Source organism: Erinaceus europaeus, chromosome 4 (genome assembly GCF_950295315.1).
Source record: "Erinaceus europaeus chromosome 4, mEriEur2.1, whole genome shotgun sequence".
In the NCBI taxonomy this organism is placed as follows: domain Eukaryota; kingdom Metazoa; phylum Chordata; class Mammalia; order Eulipotyphla; family Erinaceidae; genus Erinaceus; species Erinaceus europaeus.
Window position 1 is genome coordinate 95517205 of NC_080165.1, and position 20883 is coordinate 95538087.

A 20883-nucleotide genomic window follows, 5' to 3' on the forward strand; every position below is an offset into this window, starting at 1 on the left:
TTATCTCTCTCATTAAAAATAAATAAATAAATAAATAAATAAATAAAGGACCCCCCTCCACCCCAAGCTTATAATGTTCAGACCAGAAGTGCCTATTTTTGGTCAATTTCCAATTTCTGGAAGTGTGTTTTGGGTGAGAAGACGCGGGGCAGGCGGCTCACTGGGGCCAGAGAGTACGCCTTCAGGACGCAGAACACCTGAGTTCCAGGGACCAGATGTGCAGTTGCAGGACGCCTCAGCGCGCCTGCGCGGCTCTTCCTGAGGCCCCGCCCCCAACAAAGTCCCGGTCTCCTGCCGCCATCTTCCCGTCTGCCCCGCCCCTCGTCGCGAGACCGCTTCCTCTTTGGCCAGAAGTTTCGCGCCAGATTATCCGACACTTAAAATGGAGCCCGGAAGGAGGCCAGAGATACGACGTCATTCGACTAGCAGCCAACCCTCGCCGGTTGCTGGTCTGGGGAGCGGTCCAATCGTTGGCCGTTGGGCCCCGACCAGCCAATGAGAGCGCAGCGGTCCCGGGTGTCTGAACGTGACGTCCGGTTTTTCCCGCGAAAACTCAGTGGCCGCGGGCAGCTGCGGTGCTGGTTTCTGGGTTCCGATCGCTGCCGAGGTGAGGCCAGCTCCACTGCGGTGTGGGGCGCAGTGGCTGCTGGCGGGGGTTGTTCTCCTAGTTGATCCCGGGATCCGGGGCCTGGATGTGTGTAGGAGGAGGTGTCCGCCCGCATCCCCAGACCTCCGCCTGGCGGCCGGGGGCCCCCACCCCGCTTTCGGAGCCGAGACCAGGGCGTTGGGGTGCAGGGCCGGGGGAGTAGGTTGCTCCAGCGCTTTGTCCCCGCGCCAGGTGCCGTCATGTCGGGCTTCGACGACCCCGGCATCTTCTACAGCGACAGCTTCGGGGGGGACCCTGCGGCCGAAGAGGGCCAGGCCCGCAAGTCGCAGCTGCAGAGGCGCTTCAAGGAGTTCCTGCGGCAGTACCGGGTGGGCACCGACCGCACCGGCTTCACCTTCAAATACAGGTGCGGGGTGGGGGGCACCCCGCAGGCGCCCGGCCGAGCCCCGGCCCTCGTGGCACAGAGGCAGGGACCCCCCGGCTCAGGGGCTGATCCCCACGCATCCCCACCTCCCCCAGCAGGTCTGCGCCCTCACTGCTCATGAAGCTCTTCCCCCCTGTGAGTGGGGGCTGCGGACTTGTGCCTTGTAACATATGCCCTCAACCATATTGTTATTATTTTTACTGCAAGACTTGTTTCTGTTCTTAAGCCTCTTATTCTCCCCACCCTCACTGCGCTGTCTTTGGGTGAGGTTGGTAATTATCCCTCCCTCCCTCCCTTCCTTCCTTCCTTTACCACTCATCTATTGGTGAGCATCTCCTGTGTGCCAGGTATGAATGAGCTGGGCCAACTCCCTACTTTTAGTTACTGTACAACCTGTCAAGTCATGTCAGATTGTCTTAGTCTCCCTCTCTAGGACTTTGTTTATATATATTTATTTTTTTTCCACCAGGGTTATCGCAGGGGCTTACTGCTCGGACTATGAATCCACTCTTCCTGGTAGCTGTTTTTTTTTTTTCCATTTTCTTTCTTTTTTTAAGATAAAAGTTTTTTTTTAAATTATTATTATTATCTTTATTAATTGGCTAGAGACAACCAGAGATTGAGAGGGAAGGGGGAGGTAGGTACAGAGAGAGACAGAGAGACACCTCCAACACTGCTTCACCACTCAAAGCTTTTCTCCTGCAGTGGGGACCAGGGGCTGGAACCTGGGTCCTTGCTTATTGGAACATGTGTCCTCAAAAAGGTGTGTCACCAGCCGCACCTCCTTTTTTGTATGACAGAAATTAGAGGGGAGATAGGGAGGGAAAGACAGAGACCCTTGCAGCAATGTTTCACTGCTTGTGAAGTTTTTCTCCTGCAGAGGGGGAGTAGGGGCTTAAATACTGGCATTTGTGCATGGGAATATTTTGCTCTACTGGTTGAGCCACCATCCAGCACCCCTGTACCCCCTCCCCAAGACTTTAAAATGCAGAGAGAATGGGTTTGGTTCTGACCAGTCATTAGCTGAGGGACTTCCAAGTGATGGTGTCTCTGTAAAGGGAGCACGATGCTTCTGCCTCCCTTTGTCCAGGTGCCAGTTGACATCGACCACCTGTGTGACTGGCACTTGGCCAAGTCCTGAGATACTCATTTAAGTCAGGGAGTGAGGCATAGAGACTCACAAGAGTTTGTGAAAGAGGAGTTGGCAAGTTTTCCCGAAAAGCTGGAATTTAAGCTGATGATTGAGTTGTGAGAGGCCTTCCAGACAGGAGCAGCTGCATGGGCACAGGTGCCAGGCAGCCTGTTAGAGCAGGAAACACTTTTTATTTTAAAGGTTTTTCTTTTTCCTTTTTTAAAAAAAGAAATTGTATTATTTATCTTTATGAGAGAAAGAGAGGGAGACACCGGTACACTGCTTGCTCCTGGCTTATGGTGGTGCTGGGAATTGAACCTGGGACTTTGGAGCCTCAGACATGAAAGTCATTTGTAGAATTATGCTGTCTTCCCAGCCCATCAAGAAACTATTTTTTTAAAAGTTTTTTAAGTTTATTTATTTACTTATTGGATAGAGACACTCAGAAATCGAGAGGGAAGGGAGAGACAGGGAAAGAAAGAGACAGACTCCTGCATGACTTCTCCACTTCTTGTGAAGCTTTTCCTCCCAGGGGCTTGAACTGTACAATGTAACGTGGGCACTCAACCAGAAGTGCCACCACCCAGCCCCCCAAAAATCTTTATAGTCTAGACTGAGTAATTTATTTATTTATTTATTTCCCCTCTTGTTGCCCTTGTTTTTTATTGTTGTTGTAGTTGCTGTTATTGATATGGTTGTTGGATGAGACAGAGAGAAATGGAGAGAGGAGGGGAAGACAGACCTGCTTCACTGCCTGTGAAGTGACTCCCCTGCAGGTGGGGAGCCAGGGACTCGAACCAGGTTCCTTATACCGGTTCTTGCGCTTCGCGCTGCGTGCGCTTAACCCATTGCACTACTGCCCATTCCCTCATTTATTTACTTTTGACCAGAACACTGCTAAGCTTTGGCTGTTGCATGGGGATTGAAGCTGGGACGTTGGGAATACATGCCTTGTGCACTATAGCTGCACTATTTTCTTGACCCTGGGCTGGCTATTTTAGATGGTTCCCCGACAGAAAGTTGAATGAGGGGGCGAGGCTTTAGATGAGGCCCAGGAATAGGCTTGGTGGGGGGCGTGGGGGGGTGGGGGTGGTGAGGCTGTGCACATTTGCTGGGCTGTTACAGACTCTTGAGGAGTCCCACCAGAAGAGCCTCCTGAGGCGGGTGCCAAGGAGGGCGCCCTGCTGGTTGGGTCGTCATTGCGGGGCCCAATCCTGGAACCCCATGATTTCCAGAAGGCCAGAGTGAAGGGTGCAGGTCTGCTGGTCTCCCCTCTATACACCCTTTTTCACCCCTTCCCTCTTCCCTCCTGCCCCAGGGATGAACTCAAGCGGCACTACAACCTGGGTGAGTACTGGATCGAGGTGGAGATGGAGGACCTGGCCAGCTTCGATGAGGACCTGGCTGACTACTTGTACAAGCAGCCAGCAGAACACCTGCAGCTTGTGAGTCCCCCCCATGCAGTGCCCCCCGCCACCACCACCCCCACAGAACTGACCCTGTCCTGGGTGCTGACAGCCTCTTCCCCCCCCCCCCCCCCCAGCTGGAGGAGGCTGCCAAGGAGGTGGCTGATGAGGTAACCCGGCCCCGGCCCAGTGGCGAGGAGATGCTGCAGGACGTCCAGGTCTTGCTCAAGTCGGACGCCAGCCCATCCAGCATCCGCAGCCTCAAGGTGGGTCTGCTCAACCTGGGCCCAAGGGTGAGGAGGGGGACAGGCTGTGTACCCCCATCAGCTCGCTTGGCCTCTCTGATCCCATCTCTGTAAGTCAACTCCTTAGCTAGTGTTCCTTGAGTTTCTGCAGTGGGGGAGGCGCTGGACGACACACCAAACCTCTTACCCTGTGTTTATACCCGCCTCCACCCCAAGACACAGCAAAGCACCCAGCATCATCAGAGGTCATTTCACATGGTCCCAGAGGGCAGTGGGAAAGCATGATGGTCCTTCTGGAGCAGGCAGAGACAGATGCCCCTGTGAGGGTGAGGTCTGCAGGAGCAGCTTAGAGAAATTGGGAGCCGGGATGAAGGAGGTTCCAGCTTGTGCCAAGCTACATGAGGAGACACTTGGGTCCCACACCAGGGAGAGGGCTGGCAGAGTCAGCCCCCCCCCCCAATTGCTGGCTGGGCTGGTACCTCTTTAGGTTGCAGACCATCACTGTGGAGCCCACAGGGGGACGAGCACTGAGGGGGTTAGCAGTGCTGAATTCTGAGCACATCAGACAGGTTCAAGAGGACAATAGCCAAGGCAGGAGCATGGTGGTTAGAAAGGAAGTCTTTTTTTTTTTTTAAATTTTTTCTTGCCCTGCAGGCTTTGTAAAAAATCTTTATTTATTTATTGGATAGAGACAGCCAGAAATTGAGAGGGAAGGGGATGATAGAGAGGGAGACAGGCAGAGAGACACCTGCAGCATTACTTCACCACTTGCAAAACTTTCCCCCTGTAGGTGGGGACCCGAGGTTTGAACTTGTGTTCTTCTGCACTGTAACGTGCACTCAACCAGGTGCACCACCACCTGGCCCCGAGAGGAAGTCTCTGAAGTGCTTTGGAATGCGTCTGAGTGACGTGGAGTTGAAGGAAGGGCATCCCAGACTTGAGGAAGCCCTGCTGAGGCAGAGGCTGTGTCTCAGGAACAGGCAGGTCAGAGTGGGCCTGAGGAAAGGCGAGCAGAAAGGGCCTTTCCAGCTGTGGATGGAATCACAGAGAAGCTGGAAATGGCAGCTGAAGATGGAGAAGGAGCTGGCCACATTTTTCAAAAGATCCTCTTGCCTTTATGCAGACTTTAGAAAGTCAGCAGGAACAGAAGCTGAGAGCTGTAAGGAGGAGGAGAGAGTGCTGCTCTGGTTCAATCGTAGGGTGGGTGAGAGTCGACAGAAATGACACACGTGGCTGTGCCAAGTGGGACCCACAGGTTTCCTGCCCAGCTCATGGCACCTCCTGATTGTGCACAGCACCCAGATGCTATGCTGAGAAATTGACTTGAATCCCATGACCCCGTTAGAATCCCCTGCTGGGCTTTCCTGGTTAGCATGATGGCAGGGATATTCAGAAGCAGGACTATAGGTGTCTTCCGTCTGTCCAGCACAGGACGGGGGCCTGTGATCACAAGTGGGACCAGTCAGGGTATCTGTTATTAGCACGGATCTCTGCGGACATGGCAGGGGGCTTATTTCATCAGCGAGACAGACTTTACCTCCACCCAGCTACAAACTTCCTGTTCCAGACTCACTGACAGATAACAAATTGTCTGCTCTGGGCAGTGAGTTGCTAGTAGCGGGGACATTCCAGAAGTCTGAGTGCAGGGGAAGGAGTGGTTTAAAGGGTCTGAGGCAAGCTTGGCTCTAACTCAGGTCAAGTGGTGTCAGTTGGCTTATAACTTTTTGTGTGGCTTTCAGAGAGAGATTCTGTGATTGTTCTAGCAGCTGTGGTGTGTATGTATGGAGTGGGGTTGAGACAGGTGCCTGCAGCTTTGTCCTCCTCTTCTGTGATCTGCTTGCTTCTTGCTCCTGTCTCCCAGACTTCAGAGAGGGCATCACCATGACCCTGTGGCCAAACTCCCAGGAAACCTGCTGAAAGCAGAAAGGAAAGATAATGAAAAGCTCTTTTCTCATTTCGCTTTTTATCTTGAGAAAGGACACACGTACAAGTAGACAGAATAGTAGCATGAACCCTATCCCTTCTTGTAGATTCAGTGATTGTCAGCCTTTTGAGCACTGCTCAGCCTTGGCTGATGGTGGTGCTGGGGATTGAACTTGGAACCTCAGAGCCTCAGGCTTGAGAGTCTTTTGCAGAACCATTATGCTGTCTCCCCCAGCAGTTCTATCTCATTATTTAAGTCATGAGGAGTCATTGTGGTGCTCTGGCACATGTGGTACCTGAAGTAGAGCCAGGAGCCTGAGGCTGAACTATTTCCCTGGCCACTTCTAAACTGTGATATTTATTTTAACAAGAGAGAGAGAGGAGTAGCGCTAAACTCTGGCCTCCAATGGTGGCAGGGTTTGAATCCTTTGGGCTTGATATTTTGGGGGCCTCAGGCATGCAGATTCTATGCTCTAACATGTTCGGTTGTTTCCTTGGCCTCCCCTAGACTGTAGTTTTAGTGATTTACTTATTAATGAGAGAGGAGGAAAGAATCAGAGCATCCCTCTGCCACTTGCAATACTGGAGCTAAAACTCGAGACCTAGTGCTTGTGCTTGAGGGTTCAAGGCTCTATCTCCACTGACTCACCTCCCAGCCCCCCCCTTCCCAATAAATTACAGCCGAGGAGCTTCCCTGAACCCACAGCACCCCAGTGCATCTCCTGTTTTGCTTCCTGCAGTCAGACATGATGTCGCACCTGGTGAAGATCCCGGGCATTGTCATCGCCGCCTCTGCTGTGCGCGCCAGGGCCACACGCATCTCCATCCAGTGCCGCAGCTGCCGCAACACCCTCACCAACATCGCCATGAGGCCCGGCTTGGAGGGCTACGCACTGCCCCGCAAGTGCAACACGTGCGAGGGCCTGGGGACAGGGCTGGGGCTTTTTCTGATTGTCTCCTGGGGGCCTCTGGTGACCTTTCCTGACCTTCCCCCACAGAGACCAGGCTGGGCGCCCCAAGTGCCCACTGGACCCTTACTTCATTATGCCAGATAAGTGCAAGTGCGTGGACTTCCAGACCCTGAAGCTACAGGAGCTGCCCGACGCTGTGCCCCACGGCGAGATGCCCCGGCACATGCAGCTCTATTGTGACAGGTGAGGGGCCTGGCTGGGCCAGGCGGGCAGAGCACAGCTGTGGGGGTGGGGTGGGGGAGTGGTGGTGGTGCAGGGCAGCCCGCGATGGCCTGGAGTGGGGGGCACAGAGTGGTTGGGTAGGGAGTGGGTGTGGAGGGGGGATGCCTAGAGCTGTGCAGAGTGCACTGGCTCTGAGTTTTCTTGTCCAGTGCTCTGCAGGGACGCATTGGCTTCCCGTACAGGTCAGCACCTGTAATGGCCTTAAGAAGGTGGAGCCCCTGGACTTGGAGCCCTTACTTTTTCTGGAGGTGCCTCTTTGGCCCTCATAGAGCTGTAAGGTGCTGGGGGGGGGGGGGGCGCAGCCGGGAGACTGACTCTCTCCTCAGCCCAACACCTAGCTCTGCTGGGTTTCTGCTGTGAGTCTGCCTTGCATTTTGCTGTGTGATTTGAAAGGGGGAGAGCTCACTGGGTGGGGCATCTACCTTGCTATGCACCTGACCCAGGTTTAAGTCCTGGTACCACATGTGAGGTGCCATGCCACTGGAGGAAGCTCCTTTGCGGGGTCTCTTCTTTCTGTCTTTATCTAAATGCAGAAGTTCTTAGCCGTCTTATCTTTTTTTTTTTTTAATATTTATTCCCTTTTGTTGCCCTTGTTTTTTTTTATTGTTGTACTTATTATTGTTGTTGTTATTGATGTCGTCTTTGTTAGATAGGACAGAGAGAAATGGAGAGAGGAGGGGAAGACAGAGGGGGAGAGAAAGATAGACACCTGCAGACCTGCTTCACCACTTGTGAAGTGACTCCCCTGCAGGATGGGAGCTGGGAGCTTGAACCAGGATCCTTATGCCGGTCCTTGGCGCTTTGCGCCACCTGCGCTTAACCTGCTATGCTACCACCTGACTCCCAGCTGTCTTATCCTTGACTCCGCATGCAGGTGTTTGTTTTTTATATGTAAGCCTGAGTAGATCTGGAGGTCTTCCTGTCCTCAGCAGCAGCAGTGGAATGTGTGGAAGTGAGACCTGGGAGCACGTTCCATGAGCTTTTAGAGCTCTGGTCTCCTTAGAGTAAATGGGGGATGAGGAGAGCCCTCTCAGGCTAGGGAGACAGCATAATGGTTATGCAAAAAGACTTTCATGCCTGAAGCTCTAAGCTGGGTTCAATCCCCAGTACCACCATAAGTCAGAGCTGAGCAGTGCTGTGGTCTCTCTCCCCTCTCTCTTTATCTCTTATTAAAATGAATACATAAAGTATTGAAATAGAGAGAGAGAGCGCATGAGCCCTCAGGCTGTGAGATTGAAATTGAAAAGTGCACAGGTGTGTAGCATTCTTCCTGAACACCAAGTACCTGGTGTATGTTAGCTTTTTTTTTTTTTAAGTAAGGAATTTTTAAAAATAATTATTTTTTCATTTTGTTACCCTTGTTTTTCATTGTTGTTGTAGTTACTATTGTTATTGATGTCGTCATCGTTGGATAGGACAGAGAAATGGAGAGAGGAGGGGAGGACAGGGGGAGAGAAAGACACCTGCAGACCTGCTTCACCGCATGTGTAGCGACTCCCCTGCAGCTGGGGAGCTGGGGGTTCGAACCAGGATCCTTATGCTGATCCTTGCGCTTTGCGCCACATGCCCATAGCCTGCTGCATTACCACCTGACTCCCTTTTTTTTGTTTGTTTGTTTTTATTTATTTTTTTAGGTTTTATTTATGAGAAAGGCAGGAGGAGAAAGAACCATACATCACTCTGGCACATGTGCTACTGGGGATCGAACTTGGGACCTCATGCTTGAGAGTCCAAAGCTTTATCACTGTGCCACCTCCAGGACCACCTTTTTTTTTTGAAAAAAAAACTTTTTATTTGTTATTGGATAGAGACAGAGAAGTTGAGAGGGGAAGGGTAGATAGGGAAAGAGAGGCACCTGTAGCCCTGCTTCACCACTCATGAAGCTTCCCCCCAGAGGTGGGGACCAGTAGCATGAACCTGGGTCCTTGTGCACTATAATGTCTGCACTCAACCAGGTGTGCCACTGCCTGCCCCCCCCTTAGTTTCTTTATTTCCCAGAGCACTGCCTAGCTCTGGCTTATGGTGGTGCTGGGGATTGAACCTGGGCCCTTGGAGCCTCAGGTATGAGAATCTGTTTGCAGAATCATTACACTGTCTCCCCTGCCATGCTAGCATATTCTCCAAGTGGTTTTTGTTCCATGCAGCTAGAGTTGGGGGTGGGGTGGGGTGGAGGTGGGGAACCACTGAATGTTGTCACAGGGCATTGGCAGTGAAGATGACTCTTCACAGGGTGGGACTGTGTCCTGTGTGGGCACCCTGTGGGGTACTTCCTCACAGGGCCCCTCCCCCATCCCCCACAGACTTGGTGATTTCTCTAAGAGCAGGCAGGGGTCAGCCGGCTTGAGTGCCAATTACAGATAACATCTCCTTGGCTCTGGCCAGAAAGAGTGGGAGACTTCCTGCTTCAACAGCTTATTTATCAAGAGAGAAGGTAGAAATCCAGGGGTGAAATGACTTGCCTGGACTGGAGAGTGCCTGGGAGTCAAGAGTGAGGCAGGAGGTGGAAATGCTTCTTCTGAAGGGCTTGTGAGGGGGGAGAGACACGGGAGGTAAAGAGTTGGTGGTGGTGGGGTGCTGGGTCTCCCCTCCAGCCCCATCCAGTGTAACAAGCCTTTGATGGCAGTGAGAAGATCCGGCCCAGGATGGTCGGCACCCCAAGCTCAGGGTGGCAAGAGGGAGGCTTGGAGTCTGCTTGGATTGGGGATACTGCTGGAGCAGTGCTGGGCCCTGAGGGTGATGGGGTGGCTGAGTCACTGGCCCCAGTGGGCTCACTTCTCCTCTGTCCTCAGGTATCTGTGTGACAAGGTCGTGCCTGGGAATAGGGTCACTATTATGGGCATCTATTCCATCAAGAAGTTTGGCCTGACATCCAGCCGAGGCCGTGACCGGGTGGGCGTGGGCATCCGGAGCTCCTACATTCGAGTCCTGGGCATCCAGGTGGACACAGACGGCTCTGGTGAGTCAGCTCCTCGGTCCCAACCTGGCCCTGCCACAGGATGTGTGTGTGTGTTTGCCTCGGGTGATGCCTGTGCCTCGTGCCCCCCACCCCCTGCTCCCTGCAGTCAACACTCTTGTCCTGTTCCCTGTTTCCCTAGGCCGCAGCTTCACTGGGGCTGTGACCCCCCAGGAGGAGGAGGAGTTCCGCCGTCTGGCTGCGCTCCCCAACATTTATGAGGTCATTTCCAAGAGCATCGCGCCCTCCATCTTTGGGGGCATGGATATGAAGAAGGCCATTGCCTGCCTACTCTTTGGTGGGTCCCGGAAGAGGTGAGGTGGCTGGTGCTCTCTCTCCCTCCCTTCTGGTGTGCTCAGCCCTTCCTGCCTTTCCCAGTTCGCAGACCATCAGCCAGTTGGTGGTGCCTTGAACTCTTCTCCACCCACCCTGATGGGGTGCTTGATGAGTGCAGTTGGGAGACTTGTGTGTGATCTTGGAGACAAGACTGACATCTAGTCTCTGCTACTTTTTTTTTTTTAACTGTGCAGCCTTGGGTCAGAGACGACACCTTTCTAAACCCAGTTTTCCACAAGCACAAGACATGGAAAAGGACAAAAACTAACTAGCATTTTAAACATTTTATTTATTTAAATGAGAGAAATACATATATAGAGAGAGACACCAGAGCACTGCTCAGCTCTGGCTTGTAGTGGTGTTAGGGATTGAACCTGGGACCAAGGAGCCTCAGGCATGAAAGCAGTTTGCATAAACACTATGCTGTCTCCCAGCCCTAAGAACTAACACTTTTGAGGCCATTGGGGTTTTGGAAAAGTCATGACACATTTTCGCATAGAAAAATAGAAAAGTCGCGACATTTCCAATAGCCTATTCTAAAAGCTGATCTTTATAAAACCATCCTTTTCAGGGGGGTGGGTGGTGTTGCACCTGGTTGAGCACACATGTTATAGTGTACAAGGACCCAGGTTCTCGAGTCCCCAGTCCCCACCTGTAGGGGAAAGCTTCATGAGTGGTGAAGCAGTGCTACAGGTGTCTCTCTGTCTCTCTTCCTCTCTCTCTCTTTTTTTTAATATTTATTTATTTATTTATGAGAGGGATAGGAAGAGAGAGAGAAAGAACCAGACATCACTCTGGTACATGTGCTGCTGGGGATTGAACTCGGGACCTCATAGCTTGAGAGTTTAACACTTTATCCACTGCGCCACCTTCCAGACTATTCTCTCTTCCTCTCTATCCCCCCTTCCCTCTTGATTTCTGGCTGTCTCTATCCAATATATAAATAAATATAATAATAACTAAAAAACCATCCTTTTCAAACTATGAAATATGGAGAGGTATGGAAAATACTTCCAACATTATTGTCTCCTGAGCTCTGAAGCCCTCAGACAGCCCCTTGGGGAGGCTGCTCCTGCACAGAGAGTCAAAGGGACTTCCAGCCCCTGGCTGAGGCTCCTCCATACCGTATAGCCTGCTGGCAGCTCCCCCGTTTCCTCTTCCAGTTCCCAGTGATGTTTGTCAGATTGTTTGCTGTCTGTGCCTCAGCCCAGCCTAAGTGACTCAGTGGCCTGTTAGCACAGACTAGACCAGGGGGGTGACAGCTTGCCCAGAGCCCCCAACCCTGTCTGCTGTCAATCTGTCAGTATGTTGGGAGACTGACCGTCAGCCTGAGCCGCATCTCTTCTTGAAGTCTCACCTTGCTGTCCTACCCATGACCCCCAGGCTCCCTGATGGACTCACCCGCCGAGGAGACATCAACCTGCTGATGTTGGGGGACCCAGGGACGGCCAAGTCCCAACTGTTGAAGTTTGTGGAGAAGTGTTCTCCCATCGGGGTGAGTGCTTGGCCCCAGCTGCTCTCCCCAGGGCCCTTGGTGGATCCAACTCCCCTGACTGTTCCTTGCACCCCCCGCCCCCACCATGGCTGCGTCAAGATAGGGGGCATAGTGGAGGCTGGTTGGGACTTGACCCATGTCAGGGCCCAGTGATAGTATGTCACATGCAGGTCTACACAGATGGGACAGGGACTGGGGAAGGGATACCTGGGTCAGGACTCTCCACTTGAGTTTTGAGGCCACAGGAACTGTCAGTCTTCTTCCCTGGGCTTCTCCTTGTTCAGGTGTAAGCCAGGCCTGTGAGGGCTGCTTCCTGGGACTCTGGGGACTGGGGAAGGATGGCTGTGACCACTCCCATAGACAGTTCTGGTCCATGCAGTACCTGGGCAGCCTCCCTTCATCCCTGTGACTTGAGCTCTGCATCCATCTGCTGTGACATGTGGCTTGGTATCTCTGTGGCCCCAACACCCCATCTACCCCCAGGTGTACACATCTGGAAAGGGAAGTAGTGCAGCTGGCCTGACAGCCTCAGTGATGAGGGACCCTTCCTCTCGAAACTTCATCATGGAAGGTGGGGCCATGGTCCTGGCGGATGGAGGCGTTGTCTGCATTGACGAGTTTGACAAGGTGGGTGTGAGGGCAGTGAGAAAGGGGCTCTGCGGATGCTCCCCACAACCTGGAGCTGGGGTGAGTTCCAGGCCAGGCGTCCAGGCATGTTGGGGGACCCTGACCTCCTTACCTCAGTTCCCTGTCTGGCCAGTGTGGAGAGGCAAGCGTGCCCCAGTAGTTGCTGGGATTGCAGTAACTGGGTTCCCACTGTTGGCCTGCTCTGGAGGTGGGGCCTGTAGTGGGTACCACTACTCCCTGACCCCCTGCTCTGATGGATACACACTGCCTCCTCCTCCCTAGATGCGAGAGGACGATCGCGTGGCCATCCACGAGGCCATGGAGCAGCAGACCATCTCCATTGCCAAGGTGAGTGCCCTCCCACAACCCAAGAGGCCCAGTCGGGGTGCGAGGAGCTGCGTAGCCCTGGCCCTGCATCACCTGCCTGCCCTCCCTCCCCCACCCTCCCAGGCTGGCATCACCACCACCCTCAACTCTCGCTGCTCTGTCCTGGCTGCCGCCAACTCGGTGTTTGGCCGCTGGGATGAGACGAAGGGAGAAGACAACATTGACTTCATGCCCACCATCCTGTCACGCTTCGACATGATCTTCATCGTTAAGGATGAGCACAACGAGGAGAGGGACATGGTGCGCTGGGGGTGGGCGGCTGGGTGTGCGCTGGGGGTGGGCAGCTGGGGGGCTTGGCTTAGGGTCCTGGTGTCAGAGCTGGTGGGGGTGGGGGAGTGATGTTGAGGCATTTGTGGATGACTGTAGAGAGCCCCAGTCCTGCCTTTTATGTGATCCATGGGGGCTTACTCCCTTGGATGTAAAATGGGGGCACTGGCATCTGTTTGTAAATATTGGAGCTCCAACTCTGGTCGGTAAGTTTCTGGAAATTTGAGGGTTGAATTGCCAAGCCCTGGACAAACGCAGAGTGCTGAGGCCCTGGTGGGTCTGCCTGTCCCTCCCCTCTTCTAAGACCCCTGTTTGGAGACTTGTTTTCATGTCCCATCTCTCTCATGGCCAGAGAAGACGCCTGGAGTTTGGGAACTGTAGCTTTCTGTTTTGAGTCTTGACTAGAGCACTGCTCCACTCTTGTTTATAATAGAGCCAGGGAGTGAACCTGGGGCCTCAGAGCTACTGCAGTCTCCCTGGTTCTCCCCATTGTCTCACCAGCCAGTAGCCTGCAGGAAACCAAGGCACACCACTCTCCCCCATTTCCCTCTACTTTTTGCCCTGCCACCTCCCCCCTGCCTGTCTGTCTAACCTCTCTGTGGGGACTAGACTTGGGGGTGCTGCTGAGGGCTGACCTCCTGTTTCCCTTCCCGTCCAGATGCTGGCCAAACACGTCATCACACTGCACGTGAGCGCACTAACCCAAACACAGGCCGTGGAGGGTGAGATCGACCTGGCCAAGCTGAAGAAGTTTATCGCATACTGCCGCACGTGAGTCCTGGGGCCACCTGACTGAGGAGGCTAGCCTTTCCCTGGGTCTGCTCCTCCCAGGGGTCCCCAGAAGAAGCCACAGAGCTATGTGTACTCAAGATCTCAGTTCCCCCATTGCCCTGAGGTTACAGGCAGTGATGATCTGGGTGCCTTTTTGGCTGTTGCCCCTCCCCTCTTCTACCATGTGACTGGGCCACCATTGGCTTCTAATATAGCTGTTTTCTTGTCAGTGTTTCTGGAATTGTCTGTAAGTCTGTCACAAGGCAGTGAGTAAACACATGGCACAGCCTGGCACCAAGTAAACTCTCAGCATGAACAGTGGCTGTGGCATTAATAGCTGTTTCAACACTGGTGGCTTGCCAGCGACGGTGACCCCAGCAGTATTCTCAGCCAGGTGTTCATTGAGCACTGTGTGTGCATGTGAACCTCAGCCCTCCCCGGAAGCCCACTGACTACTGCAGTGTTCATTCACAGAGGGAGGAACTGAGGAGAAGAAAGGGGAAGCAGTCACAGGCAGGAGAGGGTAGTGGGAACCAGGACTTGAACCCAGGTACCTAAATTGAGGGGCTGTGCTCTCAGCCACTGTGCCAAGACTGACCCGCACCTCAGCCTGACTTGAGGGTGGAGGGGTCATCCAGGGGGCTCAAGTGCTGCAGCAGGTGGCTTCCTGAGTCCTTTCTGCTGGTCAAATACCTGAGTGTCCTTGAGGCACACCCCCTACACCCACCACCTCAGGCCAAGAGTCAGGCAGGTTGAGCTCAGGTTTCCCTGAACCAGTGACTTTTGCAGATGCTGCTGGAAGTTGAGCACAGGTTGGTCTCCAAGGCCCTGTGCTGGGTAGTGGTGGGTGACCCAGTTGCACGAGTCACCCAGCCGTCACTAGGACAGCTGCCACCCTTGCAGCAGGCCAGGCTCTGGCTCCATTCTGCTTGCTATGACAGCGCCACCAGGCACCTGACCACAGCCCTCCCTTCCCTGCCACCATCCAGTGACCTGCCCAGTAGGAAAGCACATGTCTGCAGGCCCGCAGAGCCAGGGGACGGGTTGGGCACCCTGATTCCTGCTGGGCCTAACAGTCACCACTGTGCCCATCCTGCAGGAGGTGTGGCCCCCGGCTGTCTGCAGAGGCGGCAGAGAAGCTGAAGAACCGCTACATCCTCATGCGTAGTGGGGCCCGGCAGCACGAGCGGGACATCGACCGGCGCTCCAGCATCCCCATCACCGTTCGGTAAGCAGTGGGCTGGGGTGTGCTTGAGGGGACAGCACCTGCCCTCAGGACAGGTGGGAGGAGGCCCTACAGAGTGTGCTCCCTGCCTATGGTTCTTGGCTGCTCTAAGGCTCTGAAACTGAGTCCTTTGTTCTGGGCTCTATCTGGCTTCCCCCATTGGGAATGTGGGTGGGGGGAGGTCAGGAGTGGTGTCTGAGGGTGAAGGAGTAGTTAGCCTGGGAACCAGGAGGCTGGGTCCCTTGGGCCTCTAGCTCATGGGGTGACCGTAGGGAAATGGCTCTCCTTCTCTGGATCTCTACTTACTTATTTTTGTTGTTTACTTCTTGTTCTTGTGATTGTATAAAATGTAGTGAGTCAGAGCTTGGGCCTGTCTGGTTTAAAGCCCGCCATAAGCCCTGATTGTCAGTAGTGCCTGTGCTGTAACAATCCCAGATAAAGTAACAAGTATGTTGATGTTACTCCGTGTCCTGAGGTAAATGGTCCAGCACTGGTACGCTGGCTTTTCAGTGTTACCAGCAACCTAGACTTCTTCAGTCTCACCCACCTCATAGTTCAATGGGGCTGCTGGATCTGTAGCCATCATCTCCACTTTCTAGTGAGAAGAAAAAGAAGGATATATATATATATATAATCTTTTTTAAAAAAAATTTACATTTATTTATATTTATTTATTTGGTAGAGACAGCCAGAAATCGAGAGGGAAGGGGGTGATAGGGAGACAGACACCTGCAGCACTACTTCACCACTCGCAAAGCTTTCCCCCTGCAGGTGGGGACCTTGGACTTGAACCCAGGTCCTTGTATACTGTAACATGTGTGCTCAACCAGGTGCACCACCACCTGCCCCCCTTTTTTTCTTTTATTACCACTGGGGTTACTTTACTACAGGGGCTTTGTACCTGCATGACGAATCCACTGCTTCCAAGGCTGTTTTTCCTTTCTGTCTCCCTCCCTCTCTCTTCTTTCTATTTTACTTGATAGGATAGAGAGAAGTTGAGTGGGGAAAGGAGACAGAGAGGGAAAGGGAAAGAGACACCTGCAGCTTTGCTTCACTGCTGGTGAAGCTTCCCACCTCTGCCTGCGGAGAGCCGGGGGGGGGGGGGAGATGCTTTAACTCAGGTCCTTCCACTTGGTAATGTAGCCACCAGCCAACCCAGGTCTGTGTGGTTTTTTTAAAGATTTTATTTATTTATTAATGAGAAGGATAGGAGGAGAGATAAAGAACCATCGGGAGTTGGGTGGTAGTGCAGGGGTTAAGTGCACGTGACATGAAGCACAAGGACCAGGCATAAGGATCCCGGTTTGAGCCCCCGCCTCCCCACCTGCAGGAGTGTTGCTTCACAGGCAGTGAAGCAGGTCTGCATGTGTCTCTCTTTCTCTTCACCTCTCTGTCTTCCCCTCCTCTCTTCATTTCTCTCTGTCCTATCTAACAATGACGATATTAATAACAATAATAACCACAACAACAATAAAAAACAAGGGCAACAAAAGGGATAATAGATAAATAAATAAATAAAAATTTAAAAAAAGAACCAGACATCACTCTGGTACATATGCTACCGGGGATTGAACTCTGTACCTCAGGCTTGAGAGTCCTGTTCTTTATCCACTGCACCACCTCCCGGACCACCAGGTCTGTGTTTTAAAGACACACGATGGAATCACCCAGAGTGTGTGTCACTTAGACACACTACCCTGTAGGAAAGGCAAGGTGATGACATCTGGCCCAATGCTAGGATGAAAGATGACTTGTGGGAGTCGGGCTGTAGCGCAGCGGGTTAAGCGCAGGTGGCGCAAAGCACAAGGACCAGCATAAGGATCCCGGTTCGAACCCCGGCTCCCCACCTGCAGGGGAGTCGCTTCACAGGCAGTGAAGCAGGTCTGCAGGTGTCTATCTTTCTCTCCTCCTCTCTGTCTTCCCCTCCTCTCCATTTCTCTCTGTCCTAAAAAAAAAAAAAAAAAAAAAAAAGAAAGATGACTTCTGTTGCCAAGGAAGAAAGGAAAACTGTTTGTGGGCAACCACAGGTCCCAAGTCTCGCACCCAATGCTGAGGTGGCGGAGGCTGGGCCAAGCCCGTGTCCCTGTGCCCGCAGACAGCTGGAGGCCATCGTGCGCATTGCTGAGTCCCTGGGTAAGATGAAACTGCAGCCCTTTGCCACGGAGGCCGACGTGGAGGAGGCGCTGCGGCTCTTCCAGGTCTCCACACTGGATGCTGCCTTGTCGGGCACCTTGTCAGGTGAGCAGGGCTAGGGTGAGGGGTCTTCCCCCTTGGGCCGTAGGCGAGCCCCGGGGAGCTTGTTGCTTCTGTTTGCTGGGCGCCTGGACTCTTTTCTCACTGGCATCAAGCCCGTCCCCATTTCCAACCCCAGCCAGTTCCCTCAACGGGGGGAAAGCCAGCTTTTCTCTCAGCTCTCAAACCCAGACCTCTGGTCAGGCATGTCACTCAGTTATGGTTCTACTCACATTTCTGCTTTTGGCTACAGCCATCACTCTGTTTTTAATTATCTTCTTGCCACCAGGGTTATCGCTAGGGTTCAGTGCCCTGACAGACTCACAGCTCCTGGCAGCCATTAAAAAAAAAAAAACAACAACAAACACAAAAAAACAAAAACAAAAACTTTCTTCTTTGATAGGACAGAGAGAAATTGAGAGGGAGGGAGATAGAAAGAGAGAGAGACAGACACCTGTTCTACTTGCTTCACCACTTGTGATACATCCCCCCTGCAGGTGAGTGGGGGTTCAAATCAGGTCCTTGTACCTGATAACATGTACACTTAACCAGGTGTGCCACCACCCAGCTCCCACATCCATCATTCTCGATCCCTCTTCTGCTCAAGAGCAACTTCCCTCGGTTTCACTTCAAAACCACTCTCTGCGAGCCAGGCTAGGCTCTGAGTCCTTCCTGTAGAGACAAAACAAAGACAGAGTGGCCTTTCTCAAGGTCACTTAGGTAGGACACAGGCCTCTGGGCCCCAGGCTGGTATAGGCCATGTCCCAGCCCCAGGCCCAGCCTTTCAGCAGATGTCCTCTGACAGGCCCTGTGAGGAGAAAGCCCCATAGGAGCGGAGTTATGCTGAGCCTGGCCAGGCACTGCTCTGAGTGGCTGGAGCTGTAAGAGAGGACAAGTCTCTAGCCCAGCTTTTGGGGGGGGGGGCAGTGTCACATGTCAGGTAGGGAGAGGCAGGTGTCCGAGAAGCAGACTAGTCAGGCCAGGGGACACCTCTCTGGGGGGACTGGAGTGAAATAAGCCAGGGCTCCGCTCTGGGGTAGCACTCCCAGCAGAAGGAAGCTGAGTGCTTGCAGCCATCTCTGATGGACCCTTCAGGTAGCTGGTCTCACTCCTCCCCCAGCTTTGGTGAAGACCCAGTCTCTGCCATGGGGGGCTTTGTGTCATGTGAGATGTTTGCTAATGGTGGTGGGGGGGACGGGGAGTGGCAGTGAAAGGTGAACAGGGCCTTGCAGTCTTTGTGGGAGTTTGCCGAGGAAACTCCACACTTTAGCCTGGAGGCTCGGTCCCTTGGTCATTCTAACCACTGCTCACTGCCCACCACCACCTCCTGAGCTGAAACACGGAGACCATGCAGGGCTGGGGAATGAGGGCAGGGAGATAGCCCTGTGGTGGAAGCCTGCCCCAGCCCTCACAGAGGTGATCCTAAGGGTGGCCTCCCCCCTCTGCTGGGGGCACCAGTTGGCCCCTCCAGCTCCCTACCTAGGTCTCCCAGGAGGTGTCCTTGCTGCCCTTCTAGCTGGAGAGTGCCTGTGTATTTCCAGTTTCCCCCAGAAAGCCAGCTTGTACCCTCTTAGTCCCCTCAGTCCCCTTGTGGCTGCTCTTCTCACCAGAACCCAGGAAACAACTGACAGACACCCTGGGGTCCTCCTGGCTATGGCCCTGGCCCTCCCACCTGCTGTACCCTGGGACCAGGGTTGATTCTGGGGTGATCAGGCACCAACCCTCCCCCCCATCACCTTCTCACTCGGTCCTTGCTGTCCCTACCTCTCCCCACTGCTGGTTCTGGCCACCCCGGCTCACCATCTGCACCCACAGGGGTGGAAGGCTTCACTAGCCAGGAGGACCAGGAGACGCTCAGCCGCATCGAGAAGCAGCTCAAGCGCCGCTTTGCCATTGGCTCCCAGGTGTCAGAGCACAGCATTATTCAGGACTTCACTAAGCAGGTGGGCTTCCTCAGACCCCCATGGCAGAGAAGCCTGGACAGGGGAGGGGTGATTCTTCTTACTACCCCACACCTGTTCCCATCATTCTCTTGGGAACTGCTGCTCATGTGCTGGGGTCTTTTCCTGTTCTGTCCTCCATTTTTGGAGGGTAGGGTTGTGGGGTGGGGAGTGGCAGACCCAGGAAGCTGAGCTCTCCCAGTTCACTGGGGACAGTGCTCTTTAGTTGCTATGAAGAGCTTGTCATCATCTGTAAAGTCACAGGAGTACCCTGGCTTCTGGCCTCAGTTTCCTGTCTTTCCAGCATCTCACTGTGACCCTGGGAGCATTTGTTGCCCATCCTGTGGGTGGGCTGAGAGGTTGTCAGGAGCACGGGCTGTAGAGTCAGGAAAGCTTGACTGGGGTCCAGCTCTACCACCCAATTGTTCTGTGACTTTGAGTAAGTGATGTGGCCGTTCTCCTGTGCCTGTTTCCTCCCCTAAGAAATGAGGGGAATTCCCAGCTGGCATAGGACTGTGGAGACAGGATAAGTTGATACTGCTGAGGGCTTGGTGCGAGCACACAGTAGGCCCACAAGAAGTGTTAGCCTTGCTGATCAGGCTGGGAGGACATGGCATGGGGGCTGGATGTAGCTCAGTGACAGAGCACTTGCCTCACACAGCTGGGGGCTCCAGCCTGTTCTCCAGCACAGCCAAAACCAGGGAGGTAGAGGTGCAAACTTTCCAGACTTGGGAGTGGGTATGTGGGGGTCCCCTGGAGTCAGCACCTGCATTGGCCTGCCGTTCCACAGAAATACCCGGAGCACGCCATCCTCAAGGTCCTGCAGCTCATGCTGCGGCGCGGGGAGCTACAGCACCGCATGCAGCGCAAGGTCCTCTACCGTCTCAAGTGAGCTCTGCAACGCCTCCTCACCACCCCCGGACTCGGAGGAGAGCAGGATAGAGCATCCGCTTGGGCTGCTGGCCAGGAAATATGCTTTTGGAGCTTGTTGCAGTATTGGTGTGTCACCCCCTCGTGTCTGCACAGCAGGCCCAGAGCCAGGACAGACATGCTTTGGGGTCAGACAGACCTGTGTCCTGTGTCCATGTGAGTGTGTGCTTCTGTCCTTCAACTGCCAGTGGGCAATAAAGCCAGCTACGCTCTGTGGTGTTTCTGAAGTGTGTCTTAGTCCTGTGCCCACTGTCCCCAGCAGCTTAGGTTGGGTAGGCTTTAGAAACTGGTTCTGCACTCACACTGACTGCCTTCCTTGGGCCTTGTGGGGCCTCAGTTTCCCTGTCCTCAAAGGGGGTGATGCTGCCTGTGTGTAGGTAAGCAAGTGGTGGCCCGGGAGGCGCAGGCTCTGTGGGGAGGCTCTGGGCAGCCACAGCGCTCTGGGACACTTACTCCTTTTTTTTTTTTAATTTTTTTTTTATTATCTTTATTTTATTTACTGGATAGAGTCAGCCAGAAGTCGAGAGGGAAGGTGGTGATAGAGAGGGAGAGACATAGAGACACCTGCAACACTGCTTCACCATTTGCACACTTGCAAAGCTTTCCCCCTGCAAGTAGGGACTGGGGGCTTGAACCTGAGTCCTTGTGCACTGTAACATGTGCACTTAACCAGGTGTGCCACCACCTGGTCCCAGGAACACTTATTCCTGACACTTGCAGCACAGTAGGTGAATGTGCTGGGCCTCTGACTCCTGCACTATGTCACCAGGAAGCCGTGACATTGTTGAAC

General features: G+C 53.5%; 1 protein-coding gene across 1 annotated transcript; it reads left to right on the plus strand.

The window, feature by feature from the left end:
* Positions 1 to 811: 811 nt before the first annotated feature.
* MCM5 (minichromosome maintenance complex component 5) lies at positions 812 to 20307 on the plus strand. The gene is made up of 16 exons (XM_007538607.3): positions 812 to 1013; positions 3482 to 3608; positions 3707 to 3835; positions 6478 to 6650; positions 6736 to 6891; positions 9720 to 9886; positions 10026 to 10197; positions 11603 to 11714; positions 12198 to 12341; positions 12624 to 12689; positions 12792 to 12968; positions 13654 to 13766; positions 14866 to 14994; positions 17087 to 17229; positions 19039 to 19166; positions 19954 to 20307. The coding sequence occupies exons 1-16, from the start codon at positions 847 to 849 to the stop codon at positions 20053 to 20055; spliced, it is 2205 nt and encodes a 734-aa protein (XP_007538669.1). The 5' UTR covers positions 812 to 846; the 3' UTR covers positions 20056 to 20307.
* The last annotated feature ends 576 nt before the right edge of the window (positions 20308 to 20883 follow it).

What these genes read in the sequence shown, in the direction of transcription:
- MCM5 (XM_007538607.3), top strand. Translation starts at nt 847, where the DNA reads ATGTCGGGCTTCGACGACCCCGGCATCTTCTACAGCGACAGCTTCGGG. An exon ending in TTTATCGCATACTGCCGCAC is followed by an intron (nt 13,767 to 14,865) that starts GTGAGTCCTGGG and finishes CCCATCCTGCAG; the next exon opens with GAGGTGTGGCCCCCGGCTGT. An exon ending in AGCATCCCCATCACCGTTCG is followed by an intron (nt 14,995 to 17,086) that starts GTAAGCAGTGGG and finishes CTGTGCCCGCAG; the next exon opens with ACAGCTGGAGGCCATCGTGC.